This window comes from Xiphias gladius, chromosome 12, assembly GCF_016859285.1.
Source record: "Xiphias gladius isolate SHS-SW01 ecotype Sanya breed wild chromosome 12, ASM1685928v1, whole genome shotgun sequence".
Taxonomy (NCBI): domain Eukaryota; kingdom Metazoa; phylum Chordata; class Actinopteri; order Istiophoriformes; family Xiphiidae; genus Xiphias; species Xiphias gladius.
Genome location: NC_053411.1, coordinates 19,535,806 through 19,549,366, shown reverse-complemented (window position 1 = coordinate 19,549,366; position 13,561 = coordinate 19,535,806). Strand labels below are relative to the sequence as shown.

The window sequence follows — 13,561 nt, the reverse complement described above, 5'->3', positions numbered from 1 at the left end:
GCTGTCATATCTGACAAGGAAAAGCAGCAGATCCCCACAGTCAGAGGCAGAAACCAGAATATCTATTCTATGACTGAAACGATCAACTCATTGTCAAAATAGCTGCTGGTTAATTCTGTGTTGATCGACTGAATAATTAATTGATTTACCGTTGCAGCCTAAGATTAACACTACTCTACAGGCACAGAAATACAACTGTATTTATACAATCTCCATCTTCATTCCTCGCACTGCTGCGCTATGTCGACCCTCCCGCACCTCCTCACGGATTGGCCGGTCGATTTGACCTACACCGACTCTGACCAATGAGATGCGTGAACACAGACTAGACCTACCCTGTTGTAAGCGTAGTATTCCCGCCCTGCTGGCGTTGCTAGGCGGGCGGAGCCATGTAGCAACAAGCTTTGACTTGCGGTCCAGTGAGCCAGTGACAGGTGAGTATTCAACCAAGCCACGCCCACAAAGGCCGACCGTGTCCCCGCCCCCCGAACGGGCACAACCAACGGGGGCGTTGCTGGGGGGCGGGCCAGGACTTGAGCTCGACCCAGTTTGAAAGTGAACCAACGGCTCCAGTCGCTGCTTCAGTCCCCAAACAACAACAAGAATCCAGGATCCAAAACCCGAGAACCGGTCCGAAGTCTGCCTTAGCCCGTAGCCGGTCCTCCTGACGAGTGAGTACCGCGGTTCATCGTCTTACTGCTGGATACTCGTTAAATTTATTTAACCGTAACTGACAATGAGCTGGCTTTGATTTGCCGGTTGGGTTTTTTACTTACGTGCAGGATCCTGTGATAAAAGGTCCGTGAATGAGGCTGTAAAAGAGGAATAAAATGGCCGTTTTAACGGCCAGAATGTGGCGGTGGTGAGCTTTGTTTGCATTTCTAAGCCTTTCTGTGTCCGCACACAGGGGACTCTTCAAAACGTGTTGTTGTAAACACGAAACGCCCATTTTGGAGCATGAATGCCAGGAAATAGCCCTGTCCCTTACATACAACGTTGACCTCTCCGGAGCATAACCGGAGCCCTTCGTTGAAAATGCGTAGCTGTTGTACTGACTCCATATTTCCATTGCAACTGCGGCCGGTTGGTGTAAAAACGGTGCTTCGGTGAAATATAAAATACTCTTATTAACGGAAAGTCTCGCATTGTGTTTTCTAACGTCCTCTGTGGTTTAAATGTCTTTCTTTTCTTCCTAGCCGCTTAGCCTGCAGCTAGCAGAGGGGGATGGGGCGGCTAGCTCTGCAGAGGGCGGGAAGCAAATGGTGGCCCATTGTTCTGTCGGAGCTAGCCCGTTAGCGCGGCTAGGCTAACTGCACCAGCCATAGATCTCCATAGAAGACACGGCTAGCTTTAGTTTTCGTTCATCTCTGCCGCTCATAGACTTCCAGTCACAGGCGGAGCAGGGAACTGGTCTCCCGCGCAATGTCCCAGCACTGTAACGGGCAGAGAGAGGGTCCAGCCCGGGTCGGCGGGCCTCCTAACTCCTTAGTTGAGAAAATGGATCCCCACTCTGTTCTTTGTTATTCCCAATCACAGCACAGTTAGACTGCTCATGGGCCGTTATGTGCCCGTTTCACTGATAATTGACGGACGACTTTCTAATGAAGAATGAAGAAAGTTGGTGGCCTTTGTGTTCGAATATCCATTTTAATAAAGCACATTTAAACATCCCACAAGGTTAAATTTTGATAATGAACAAAACGACACGTAGGTTAAAGGGTCATTTCACCCAAATACATTCAAAGCTTTTCTGTTTGGTACCTGTAAAATACTGATGTACTTTTGTAAAAATTTTGTACTGATTAAAAAAAACTTTCAGTTTTTCTGTTCATGCTCTGATTTGTTTGTTCAGTGGGTGGTGTCAATTTCGAAGATGTTACCAAGTATAATGGGTTATCAGTTATTTTTCCATCCATTATCTGTTTGTTTGTTGTATATTTTCAACTAATTGTTTAGTCTACAAAGTATAAAAAATGATATGGCCCTATTAGAGTGTTCCATCCTTTTAATTTTGAGGATTTGCTGCTTTTCTTTGTCATATAGGATTCTTAACTGGATATTACCTGGGGTTATCGGAAACTGAGTAGGACAGCTATTAGTATTTTCTGACATTTTGTAGGCCAAATAATTAGCTGATTAGTATATAATAAAAATATTCATTAGCTGCATCCCAGGGCTGTTTAATTTATTTTATCAGTGGAAAAAAAAGTCATCCACTCTCTGGTGTGATTCTCCAGTGTGTCAGATTTTTTGTTTTTTCTGTTGTGTATCACAATAAACTGAATATCTTTGGGTTCTGGGAAAAAAAGGCATTTGAAGATATCACCTAGCAAACTGAGATGGATAGGCCAAATGATTAATGAATGATACGTGATAATTGACTGTGTGACTGATAGTGAAAATAATGGTCTGTTGCAGCTAAAATCAAATGTACTTTTACTTGCCCTTTGAGTAAATGTGATAAAAATGTCCACCATTGAATGTGTTTATGGTCCGTAACACCATAATTTATCTTGAACTGAAATGATGGAAAAAATAAGTAATGAAATGAAAATTGTTTTTAGAGGCATTGATCAACTATTTAACCTGTAATATTAAAGCTGAATATAATTCCCCTTTTCTTTTTATTTGTGCCTGTCTTTCTCTACCCTCTTCCTGCTTCGCTCTCTCTCTCTGTTTCAGGCCGCAAGTATGATGCGTAAAGACGTCAACAAGCCGAAGGGGAAGACGTCGGCGTACGCCTTCTTCGTCCAGACGTGTCGAGAGGAGCACCGGAAGAAAAACCCTGAACAGTCGGTCAACTTCGCCGAGTTCTCCAAGAAATGCTCTGAGAGATGGAAGGTAGGAGAGTGAGATGCAGACGAACAGAAGGACAGGTGGATAGACAGGCAGAAAGAGAAACAGTCAGACTGAAGATAAAAACCATTAACAATAATGAAGTCTGGATAAAAATAAAAACAGGATTCCTGTGGCATCTTTTCAACAAACTAACACCTATACCTATATATTATCTATATATTACTAATATATTATCATTGATAAATCAGTACAAGTCAAATATAAAAAATATATATATATATATATATATATATATATATATATATATATATATATATATATATATATATATATATAAGAAAAAGAAAAAATATATATAAGATATATATATATATATATATATATATATATATATATATCTTATATATATATCTTATATATAAGAAAAAATAATTGAGACTAACGATGCATGTAAAATTAATGTAAAATTAAGATGATATGGTCACCTTTTAAAGTTTCCCGTCAGCTATGATTTAACCTTTTGTAAAACCATGGTGGTTGTGTTTTCTTAATGTTTAGAGGGAACTCGATGAACCTGAAAGAACAGACACCATGTTGGTGTTAAAAGTCAACAACTCCAGTCTGACAAACGCACAGTGCATAGTAGGAGTTTGTGTGATCGATACTGGTATACTGACCGGTGGGGCAGAGGTGATGTTAAATTTGAAAACAGTACAAGCATCCAGACTGGCATCATGCAGTTTATATTTGTTTCATCAGAGGGCGCCGAGCAACGATCCACTTAAGAGCTCTGGGTCGCTAGTCGGTCAGAGACTGTAGCTCATATATAATAATTATATTAGGTAAAAGATAAATAAAAGGAAATGAATAAATCATCCACTTACTGCTGTCCAAAGAGTCTTCCAGAGTTGCAGCAATTAATCAGTTAACTGAATATTTGATGAAAAGGAAATTAATCAACATCTATTTTGATAATCGAATGATCATTCTAGTTATTTTTGTCTGAAGTGTGGTTGTATTTTAGTTTAATAAGAGTGCTGAGTGGAACTTGATCAAAGATAGTCACCCTGTCTGCAAAACATGCGGAAAAAACACTGCCAAAGGCGGAAACACTCTGAATGCACAGCAAATTAACTTTTAGCTTAATGCAAGATTTGGGAACTTCAGGATGGGGGAAAATGTCACGGTTTGTCTGCTAATAGCTTGTCAATAATGTAAAGTGAGTACACAGACAGTAGAGAGGGTAAATACAGTAATACTGAGCTTTACTTACTCAAACAGAATAAATGATTCACAGTATATCCTGTTTTCAGTCTTTTTTGTTAATGAAATGTAAAAACACAGTTTTAAAAACCCTCTAGAACAGTATCATTTAAAATGTGAACATGTGGTTGTAGTAAAGAAGACATGAGTAGACGCAGAAGAAAGAGCCCAAGCAGTTTCATACAGTGAAGGATGCGGATGATTTATTTAAAAAGATGTTTTACTAATGCACACAAGTCAGCATCTTTTAAACTTAGTAATTTTCTTTCCTGTATTGTTATTCTTTTGTATGTATTAGCTCTAATATGTACAGATTAGTTCTAACTGGTTCCATGTTCCCTCGGACATCAGTCCACACAGCTACCAACTTCATCCTTCAGTCTGTCACAGGATTCAAACGGGAGCTTCATACTGTGAGGAGACAGAGCTAAACACTCTGTTTAATTCACTACATGAAAACTACAATAAGAAGCTTTAGATAGTGCAGACGGAGCTTCACAGCAACATTAAAAACACAGCAGTTAAAGCTAATTAGCCCTTTTCAGACATTGCTTCTTCATCAAGCGTTTACGGAATCAGATTCAGGTTTATTTATTTGTCATTCTAGCTAAATATATAACATACAGCCAGTTGAATGAAAAGCCATTTTTCATGGGACGATGGTGCTAAGAAACTAACATGAGATTTACAAACAAATAAAATCAAAGAAAGTGCAAGTAAAAAAAAGTGCCGGCTTTGTCTCATTCAGACTTTTCCACTAATCTTTCTTATTTGGACATTTCATGACTGTTACGCAAAAAGAGCCACGGTGCGTTATGTGCAATGTTTGACATCTAACACGCAAGACTAGAGGCGTAGATAGTCGTAATCTTATCCGTACCTATCCATCAGTATGCATCCATTCAGACTTGATCTGTGTTGGAAGTGATAAGGAAATGTTACAGGTCCAACCTAGTAAGCCTGCTGTTGTGACTTCTGTAAAAGTGGTTCAGGTGTTTATGCAGACACTTTAAACAGTGGTCAAATAATCAGAAAGGGGCCGTTCCGATCTATTAAGGCTATTAAAAAGAACAGAGTGGCTGCATTGAAGAAAAGTAAAAGGAAATACATTTTTAAACATCAATATTTTAAGCTCTAAAATGTTTTTGTCTGTTCACTGTCAGTAAAACAGTGTAATATATTCAGTATCAGACTGCTGTTGAGTTTGTAGCGAATGCTGTGGGCTCGTCTCAGTCTTAGACTCAGTTTAGCTTAAAAGGTGTACAAGGTGAGGGTCACATGACCAACAGCACCGGCACTATTAGGCTACTTGTACTGTGAAGTTGCATGTTACAGCACTGCTACTTCAAAATAAAACACTGCTCCTGCAGTTAATTACATTTCAAAGTAAAGGGTTTGGTTGAGCCAGTGAGAACAGACTGGCGTTCCCACCCGTCAGGTACCACGGCACTGATCGTTCTTCTGGATGAATTATGTGGTAGTTTAATGTTAGACCATATTTTAATGTTTTTAATGCTTTGGTTTTATTGTAATTAACTTACATTGATAAAACAACATGAAGAGAGGGATAGAAAACTGGTTTACTGCAATGTCAATGTCTCATCTGTGTAGTTGATTGAAGTTTCTGCTGGTTTAACAGGTTCACTTGTAGTTTCTTGTTGTTTCTCAGAGTGGACTCCCACCAGCTGCTGAAACAGTCACTCAGTCTGACAGATCAGTCAGAGATGGAGTCAGTGAAGGTCAGAGGTCATATGCTGTCTGTATCATGACAGTTGTCTCTGTGTTGGGATTTCAGGCTTTGTCTCCCAGTGATAAGAAGTGTTTCGAGGACATGGCCAAGGCCGACAAGGTGCGTTACAACAGGGAGATGAGAGACTACGTCCCACCCAAGGGCTTCGGAAAGAGGGGCCGCAAGAGGAAAGACCCCAATGCACCCAAAAGACCCCCGTAAGTCTCAAACCCGCCAGACACTCAAGAACACTGACACAGCTTCACATTCCTGCTTGTATTTTATCTTTTCTCCTGTACCTCACAGGTTCTGTCACACAGAGCGGTTTTCAGTCTGAATACCTGACATACCTCAGTGGTTATGTTGTCTCAACAGACTGTAAACCTTCTGATCCTGAACCAGTATCACAGTCTGTTAAACTTGACTGCTGTAGTTTGGGTAATGAGATTTTCTGATAGAGATCAACAAACTGCCATCAGAGGGCAGCACAGAGTGTAGGATGAAGCTGCAGCTGGTTTACATGTTATCTCAGGTCATGTTTTTTACTGTGCTAAAACTCAGATGTGGGTCCAGAGTTAACGTCTGATTTGACCACTTAAGTAACGCTCTGATTGGATTTTAACATTTTGTCTTTGGATTCGACACTGCGCTGCTGTGTTGGTCACTGTGCTGTTTGTGAATATGCCGCACTTCCCTTTTTGTGTATAATCCTGAAAATGAAATATCCGAAATAAAATGGTTCCTGTTCTTGAACCCTTTGGACTAATGTCCTGATCTCTACAGAAAGGGAACTTCTGGGAGTCTACTGTGCAAAAGTTAGTTAGTCTAATGCTGTGTCCCAAATCCAAACTATATACTAATTCTGTACAATGAGTGCTAAATACTAATATTATAATATGTTTTAATGTTTTAGTTACAGGACCAAAATATCAACATAACAGCTTTGTACTAACAAGAAGTGATAGAATATGTGCAACATCAAACTGAATATATAAAGTAAATCTCACAAACACCAAGCAAAATGTCTAAGATTTACTACTTACTTTGTTTCTTGTTTTCTAGCTGTGAGCGGCTCCTCCATTCTCCTGCAGGTCTTTAAAAGACTTAAAAATCATTGATTTTACTTTCCACAAAAAAAGGCCTTTAAAGGTATTAAAATGCCTTACATTTATTTTACAAAGGTCTTGAAAGATTTTTCTAACCTGCTGTAGGCTCTAACATTAGTTTTAAAATGTTTCTGTATGTGATTTTTCACAAAAACTAGGTGAAAATCTCCAGTACTATTGTTCCTCTGACCTCATGTTAGATATGTGGAACTTATGGAAATTATTTGTTTTATTAGCTAATCCATTTATCCATCTGTTTTCTGCTGCCTGTCAATGTCATGTTTACTGACATTATTAGAAATTAATGTTGTGTACAGCTAGGAAGAACTGACAAAAGTTGTGATACAAATGTCAATAAATTCATGCACTTGGTAATCGCACCTGCTGGTTTTCGTTGATATTGTTCAATATTAAAAAGTCTTAAGTTTAACTTGGTGAAATCCTGACTCAGAAATCAGCTGTATTTAGCCTGAATACTGTCCACTTTGAGTAAACTCTAGTCACTTTTCCAGTGTGATCTCACTTCAAACTGTAAACCTGTTTAAAATCAGTCTGTCGTCTGGGTCTGTGGATAAATTATTTTATTTCACTGTTTTGTTTTTCGCTCGGCTGTTACAAAATAAACAGTTGTGGCAGTGATGACGGGATATACACAGACAGAAATGTAAAGTTATATGCTCTCAGACAAGGATGAGGGTTCACTGGATTTCAACTAATTATTTCATTCATCTCAGTTATATTCACAGCATTTACCTGATGTGCTGCAGTATTTATTAAAATGTCACAGTCTCGTGGTTAAAAATGGAACTCATGTTGACACCAGAGTGAAACCAGCCTGAGCAGCTACAGAAACATTAACCAGTTATCAATCCGCTCCGTATTGACTGACTGTCTCCGCTTGTCTCCCTGCAGGTCTGCGTTCTTTGTGTTCTGCAGTGAGTACCGTCCCAGTGTGAAGCAGCAGTATCCTGGTCTGTCTATAGGCGACTGTGCCAAGAAACTGGGAGAGATGTGGAGTAAACTGTCCCAGTCCGAAAAACAGCCGTACGAAGAGAAGGCCCAGAAACTACGAGAGAAATACGACCGGGTGAGACACAGTCAAACACAGACAGATGAAAAACAGTGGACAGGTGCATTCACAGTCACTCAGCTGTAGGTAGGTTTAACACAGTCTGGACCTCAATTCACTTTTAAGAGAGAGAGCTGAATTTGGATTATTAAACCTAATTACCTGCTCATTCTATAGCTTAGACAAAATGTTTTTTGTAATGCGACTTTATTGACACTATAAACTGACACGATATGACGTTATTAGCATATCAGCAGGACACCTCCAGATGCAAACACGCTCAGGTATTACTGTTTGTGTGATCAGTTGTAAAACTTGTCGCAAAACCTTGGATTTTAAAGTGTGTGACGTTCCAGTGTGAAGTCTACGGACTGGGTGGGCAGGAGAAACACTAATGAGCAGTGAGTCACACAACACAGGAGACAACCTGGATGGTAGAAAATTATTTTTGGTTTATGTGCTGGACGAGCAGGTCTTTAATAAGTCTGATATCCAGTGCTTATATTAAATATATGGAGATAATCAGTGTAGAAAAAGCCAAACAACATTGATGACACTAAAAACTGCTGCGGTTTTACTGTGCCGTCACGCTGTGGACACCTCAGACACTCCGATGTCTTAAAACTCTAATCAGCTGCAGAGGAAGCTGTATAATAAACTGTGTCCTTCTATCTGTCAGGATATGGTGGCGTACCGCGGCGGCGGCACGTATGCCAGGAACCCCGGCTCCTCAGCTCAGGGAGGAGAGGAAGAGGAAGACGACGAGGGGGAGGACGAAGACGAGGAGGAGGACGATGACGAGTAGAGACGAGGAGCGGCAGCTGGATGAGAGAGAGAGAGCGAGCGAGAGAGAATGTGTTAGAGAGAAAGAGAGACAGGTAGGTGTGTGTGTTTCAGAGGTCAGACTGTTTTTAAACACAGTGAAGGGGAGGGTCTGTGACAGCTGATTGGACCAGAGGAGACAGAGGGTGGAGCTTCACAGCAGGTGTTTAGAGATTAGAAACAGACAGAGTTTAAAACAAAGTAAATGTCAGACTTTTGATGTGAAAAGACAAAGCTCCTGCTGAACGACAGCAGCCTCCTCTGAAATTTACTGCTGCAGCTGATTGTAGGGAGAGAAGAAGAAGAGGAGGGACAGGTGAAGATGAAGGTAAACTCAACTTTACATCAGGGAGTCCATCTGCCAGCCAATCTGTCGCGATGGTAACGGGGAGCAATTTGGTCAGCAGGTTGGTTCACTGATGACGAGTTTAACAGTCAGATATTAACTTCAGTTTGTGTCATTGACAAAGCGACAGGAAGCTCTTTGTTTTCTAACGAACGGGAAATCGAACAGCAGTGTTTCTCCATCAGATCTAGGGGGCACGTTCGGTTACAAACAGTGTTATCGCTTGGTAGTTTAACATTTTCCCCTTCAGGAGATTTAAAGTCAAATATCTGGAGACAGTTTAGTAAAAGGTTGTTAGTGTTCAAATGTTTCCCTGTGTGTTTTCTTCCTTCCAGGCAGCTACTGGCTTCAGTTCAGTTCACTATGAAACTTTGCAGATAGCTAACCCTTCACAGACAACATCAGGACCTCAGTGTTCAGCGTCGGGCTGTGTTGTTGTTGGGTCGTATCAGCACAGACTGATTTAAACAGTTTGATACGACACAAACAGCCACAACACAGATATTAAAGATAACTTCTTCCTCAGATTTAGTTACCTCCAATATTAGTTATTACGATTAATAAGGTAATACTAACTTGATTCAGACACTGAGTCCGAGGTCAGGACAGCCATGTGTTTCCTCCACATCCTTCACTATGATGTTACTCGGAAACATCACAAGTTCAAACCACTTATCGCAGTTCATTCGTAGTAAGATTGGTGGTCAGTGACTATGTAGTTAGTTTTCTGAGCCTTTATGACACTTATAGGGACTGTTTTCATTTAAGGAGTAAGTTCAGTGTGTTGCTGGTTTGAACTGTTTGATTCAGTTCAGGACAAATTTAGGCTCAAATTATCACAGGTTATAAGGTCAGTGGCTCAGACCTGTCACACACTTTCTGTTGCTTTTTAAAGATGATCGTGTAGTTTTCAGTCTGTAAAGAGCTTCAGTGTAGAGAGCTAATCAGTAGCTCTCTTAATGAGCAGACAGTGACTGATTAATGAGTTCAGTCGGTTTGCGTGTTAAGTGTTGGTTCGTGTATTGAAAACAGGTGTACAGTGGAGCTGATGGACAGGAAGAGAAGCCAGCGGCTGTCTGGAGGAAGGACATCAGTCTAATTACTACTTTATAAATGTCACCTGGATATAAAGCCCAGGTTGAAACCGTGAGATCTCCTGCACACTGTCAGCACATGCAGTCTGTTTATTAGACACTGTAACGAGGTCACATGACCAGATGGGGTTGGGTTATTAAACAGATGGAGAGCGCCCTCAGTCTGCACCTGATGATGTTAATGTTTTAACATGTTAAAACCTCGTCGGTGTGTTTGTTTGATCATGTGACTGATGACGATGTTCACCTGTATTCAGGCAGACAGGCAGAGAGAGAGACCGGTCGCTCTGAAACACACACACAAAGGACCAGAGAGTGAGTGTGAGTGTGTGTCTGTGTGTGTGGGTGTGTTACCTTTCCGTAACATGTGTGTGTGTGTGTGTGTGTGTGTACACGTGTGTTTGTGTGTGTGTGTGTGTGTGTGTGTGTGTGTGTGTGTGTGTGTGTGTGTGTGTGTTAGAGGTCATCAGATGTTAAACTGTCCGACACCAGAGGATAGGAGAGTAAACCCCCCCTCTCCCCCCACCACCACTGTTACCATGGTTACTCCTGCACCCTCCCCCCTCCTCATACCCACCATCACCCCTGTATGTTACCATGGAAACCCCCAACCCCTCTTCCTGCTCATCATCATCATGTTGTTTTTTATTTTCTTACTGGAGGTTTATTGCAGTTTTTTCTGTTTCTTGTTCACTGTCAGAGTAGAAACTTCAACTTTTATAATAAAACAACCAACTGAGGGAAAAAACAAAGTGTCTCTGGTTTGTTCCTCTGAATGAGACTGTCCTCCTTTAGGTCCTCATCTTGCGGCGTCTGACCCTCCTAACTTTGGAGTTTACTCTTAAGACCCCGCCGACCTAAAAGTGTGTTTCCGAAGCCTCTTCGCTTTGATATTTGGGTTTTCACATTCCCCTGCTGACAAGGGATAGTTGCTCTGTATGTCAATGAAATTCCATGTGTTTAAAAAAATAAAAAAATTTGACTCTGAAGCAGCTGGACTTTATGTGTCAATGAAGGATGGACTGTTTTATCAGTTGTGGGGAACTGGCACATTTTATTTAACAATACATGAATGTCAGTGATGTCTATCAGAGACAGATCACATGCTTCCTATCCACCCAGCCATTACTGGACTTTGTGTCAAACTTGAATTATGGCCATTTTTATTTTAATTATCAAAGTGCTAGGCAGCTGCTTAGAGGAGCCCATGGCTCCTGATTGTTGGGACAAGATTTGAGGAGGAATTGAAATTAGCATCACTTGGCCTTTCCTAACGATGACTGTGAACAAGCCAAAGTCCTAACAAGCGCATTAAGGTCTGAAACCTTGGTAAAAGTTGAGAGCCAAATCTCTCGGCGTGCCAAAACTTTTGTATGGCGCTCCTTTGCTTTTTTTCACTCTAATTTTGAGGAAATAAAAAATAAAACACTAATCTTGGTTAAAGTGTTGAATCAGAATGTTTCATCTTTAACTTTATTCCTTTTGGAGATCAGTTATTCTTCTACTCACTAAACTATTCACAGTAACAGACATTTTGACCAGGGGGGCCCAAACTTTTTCATACCGTTGTATCCATCATTAATGTTATGCGATACATTGGATGGAAATGCTGTCGATATATGCAGAAACTAATAGGAATTCAGCAATTAATTCATTATACAATCCATATTATAGTGTGAATTTCTTAATGTAGTCAAACAATTTAGTAGCCCGAATGCTTTGAGAGTAAATAGGAGCTGCTTTCATTGTATCTATCAAAACACTATTGGCTCGAACCGATGACTGAATGGAAATGACGCAGATAGACAATTAAGATGTTTTTCGGCTGAAAAGTAAAACACCAGCAGTGTTCACCAAGTTTTTGACCTAAATAAGCGTCTCATAAAAGTAAACACAGAAATACAAAAGACATACAAAGTCAAAGCTATTGGGGACTAACAAAATAGACTGAACTGTGACAAGAGATCATGTGTTGAAAATGTGTTACATTATGTTATAGTTTGCTCAATGGTTGAATTGGATGCAGTGAGCCATTCTTTAATATTCTTTCATAAACATCAGAAAAGCAGGGCCTCTTCTGAAAAAGCTACCTCGAGTGACACTAATAAACGGAACCAATATTAAGCGTAGTGTCGAAATAAGCCTATTGGTCGTGGTAAGGAAGAGATGGGCAGGACCAGCACCAACACACCAAGGGGTGGACCTGCCTCGTTGATCAGCACAGAAGCGGTACACCCGTGAGCATTACTGGAATGATAGACGCTGGCAGACAATTGTATAATAGTAACAAAGAAGATGACTGTTGCGCCCAGCATGTTTGATTCCACATAAAAACAGTACTATTATTGTATTTGCCGTATTGCAGTACAAAGTGCAGTATTACTGTACTTTATACTCTGCACTGGTTGCGTGTCCTGTTAGTCAGCATATGGATGCAGACGTTGAGAATGTGAAAGTGTGGAGGAAATAACCAGATGAAGAAATGAAAAGCAGAAGTGAGTTCAGAGGGAACACATTTTAAACTCCAAGTCGGAACCTACTATAGGCTCAGCTCTGTGTTGTTCTGGGTTTCCCGTGAGAACTGTTGCGGTTGTTGTCGGTCTTCTCAGTGATGTGTGATGTTTTCCTGATTCTTTTGCTTGTTGCCGTTTGTATCATTTTACCATTAAACGTAATTTTGTATGTTGAGAATCGTAACTGACCCTTCTCCTGCCGGGTTCAGACTCACTCGACTAAGACAGCAGTTGCAGGCTGAAGAGTCTACAGTGTGTCTACAGATCAATCTTTGGTTGTTGATACGATCTGACTTTGGATCAGAGAGAAAATGGACGTGAAGAAGCTGATGGACGATGGATGACGAAAGAGGGACACCTGTCAACTTCATTCTGAATCCTACTGACTCTGACACAGTCTTCAGTCTCACTATTGATCTGTATTGATCAGCGATGTCAGTTGAGTCGCCGCCTTGCGTCAAATGTTGATCAGCTCTCTGATCTGGACTCAAACATGTTTTTGTTTTTTTGGAGACTTTTATTGTGACAGTCACTTCTGACTGAAATCTTCGAACTCTGACAGAGGTCCCACTCGGGGGGAAACTCTCAACACTATGAACCTATTTGTTTTTGCTGATATTACTCAGTCATGTCAAATATAGCCTGGCGGGGAACTGTAGAGCATGTATCCACTCTGTGCGACAGCATCATGTATCAGCTTCTTCCAGTTTTAGATAAAGTAAAAAAATGTTTCAGACTGATCCGCGCTTCACTTGGACTTCAGCACTGTGTGAAAAATATTGGCCCTTTATTCTGCTCAGTAACACGGACGTTCTGACTC

The 13,561-nt window shown here is 40.7% G+C and overlaps 1 protein-coding gene across 1 annotated transcript; it reads left to right on the top strand.

Annotated features, from left to right (window-relative positions):
* The first annotated feature begins 538 nt into the window (after nt 1-538).
* On the top strand, nt 539-10,584 carry LOC120797412 (high mobility group protein B2-like). The gene is made up of 5 exons (XM_040141059.1): nt 539-671; nt 2,683-2,841; nt 5,858-6,009; nt 7,810-7,984; nt 8,646-10,584. The coding sequence occupies exons 2-5, from the start codon at nt 2,692-2,694 to the stop codon at nt 8,769-8,771; spliced, it is 603 nt and encodes a 200-aa protein (XP_039996993.1). The 5' UTR covers nt 539-671; nt 2,683-2,691; the 3' UTR covers nt 8,772-10,584.
* The last annotated feature ends 2,977 nt before the right edge of the window (nt 10,585-13,561 follow it).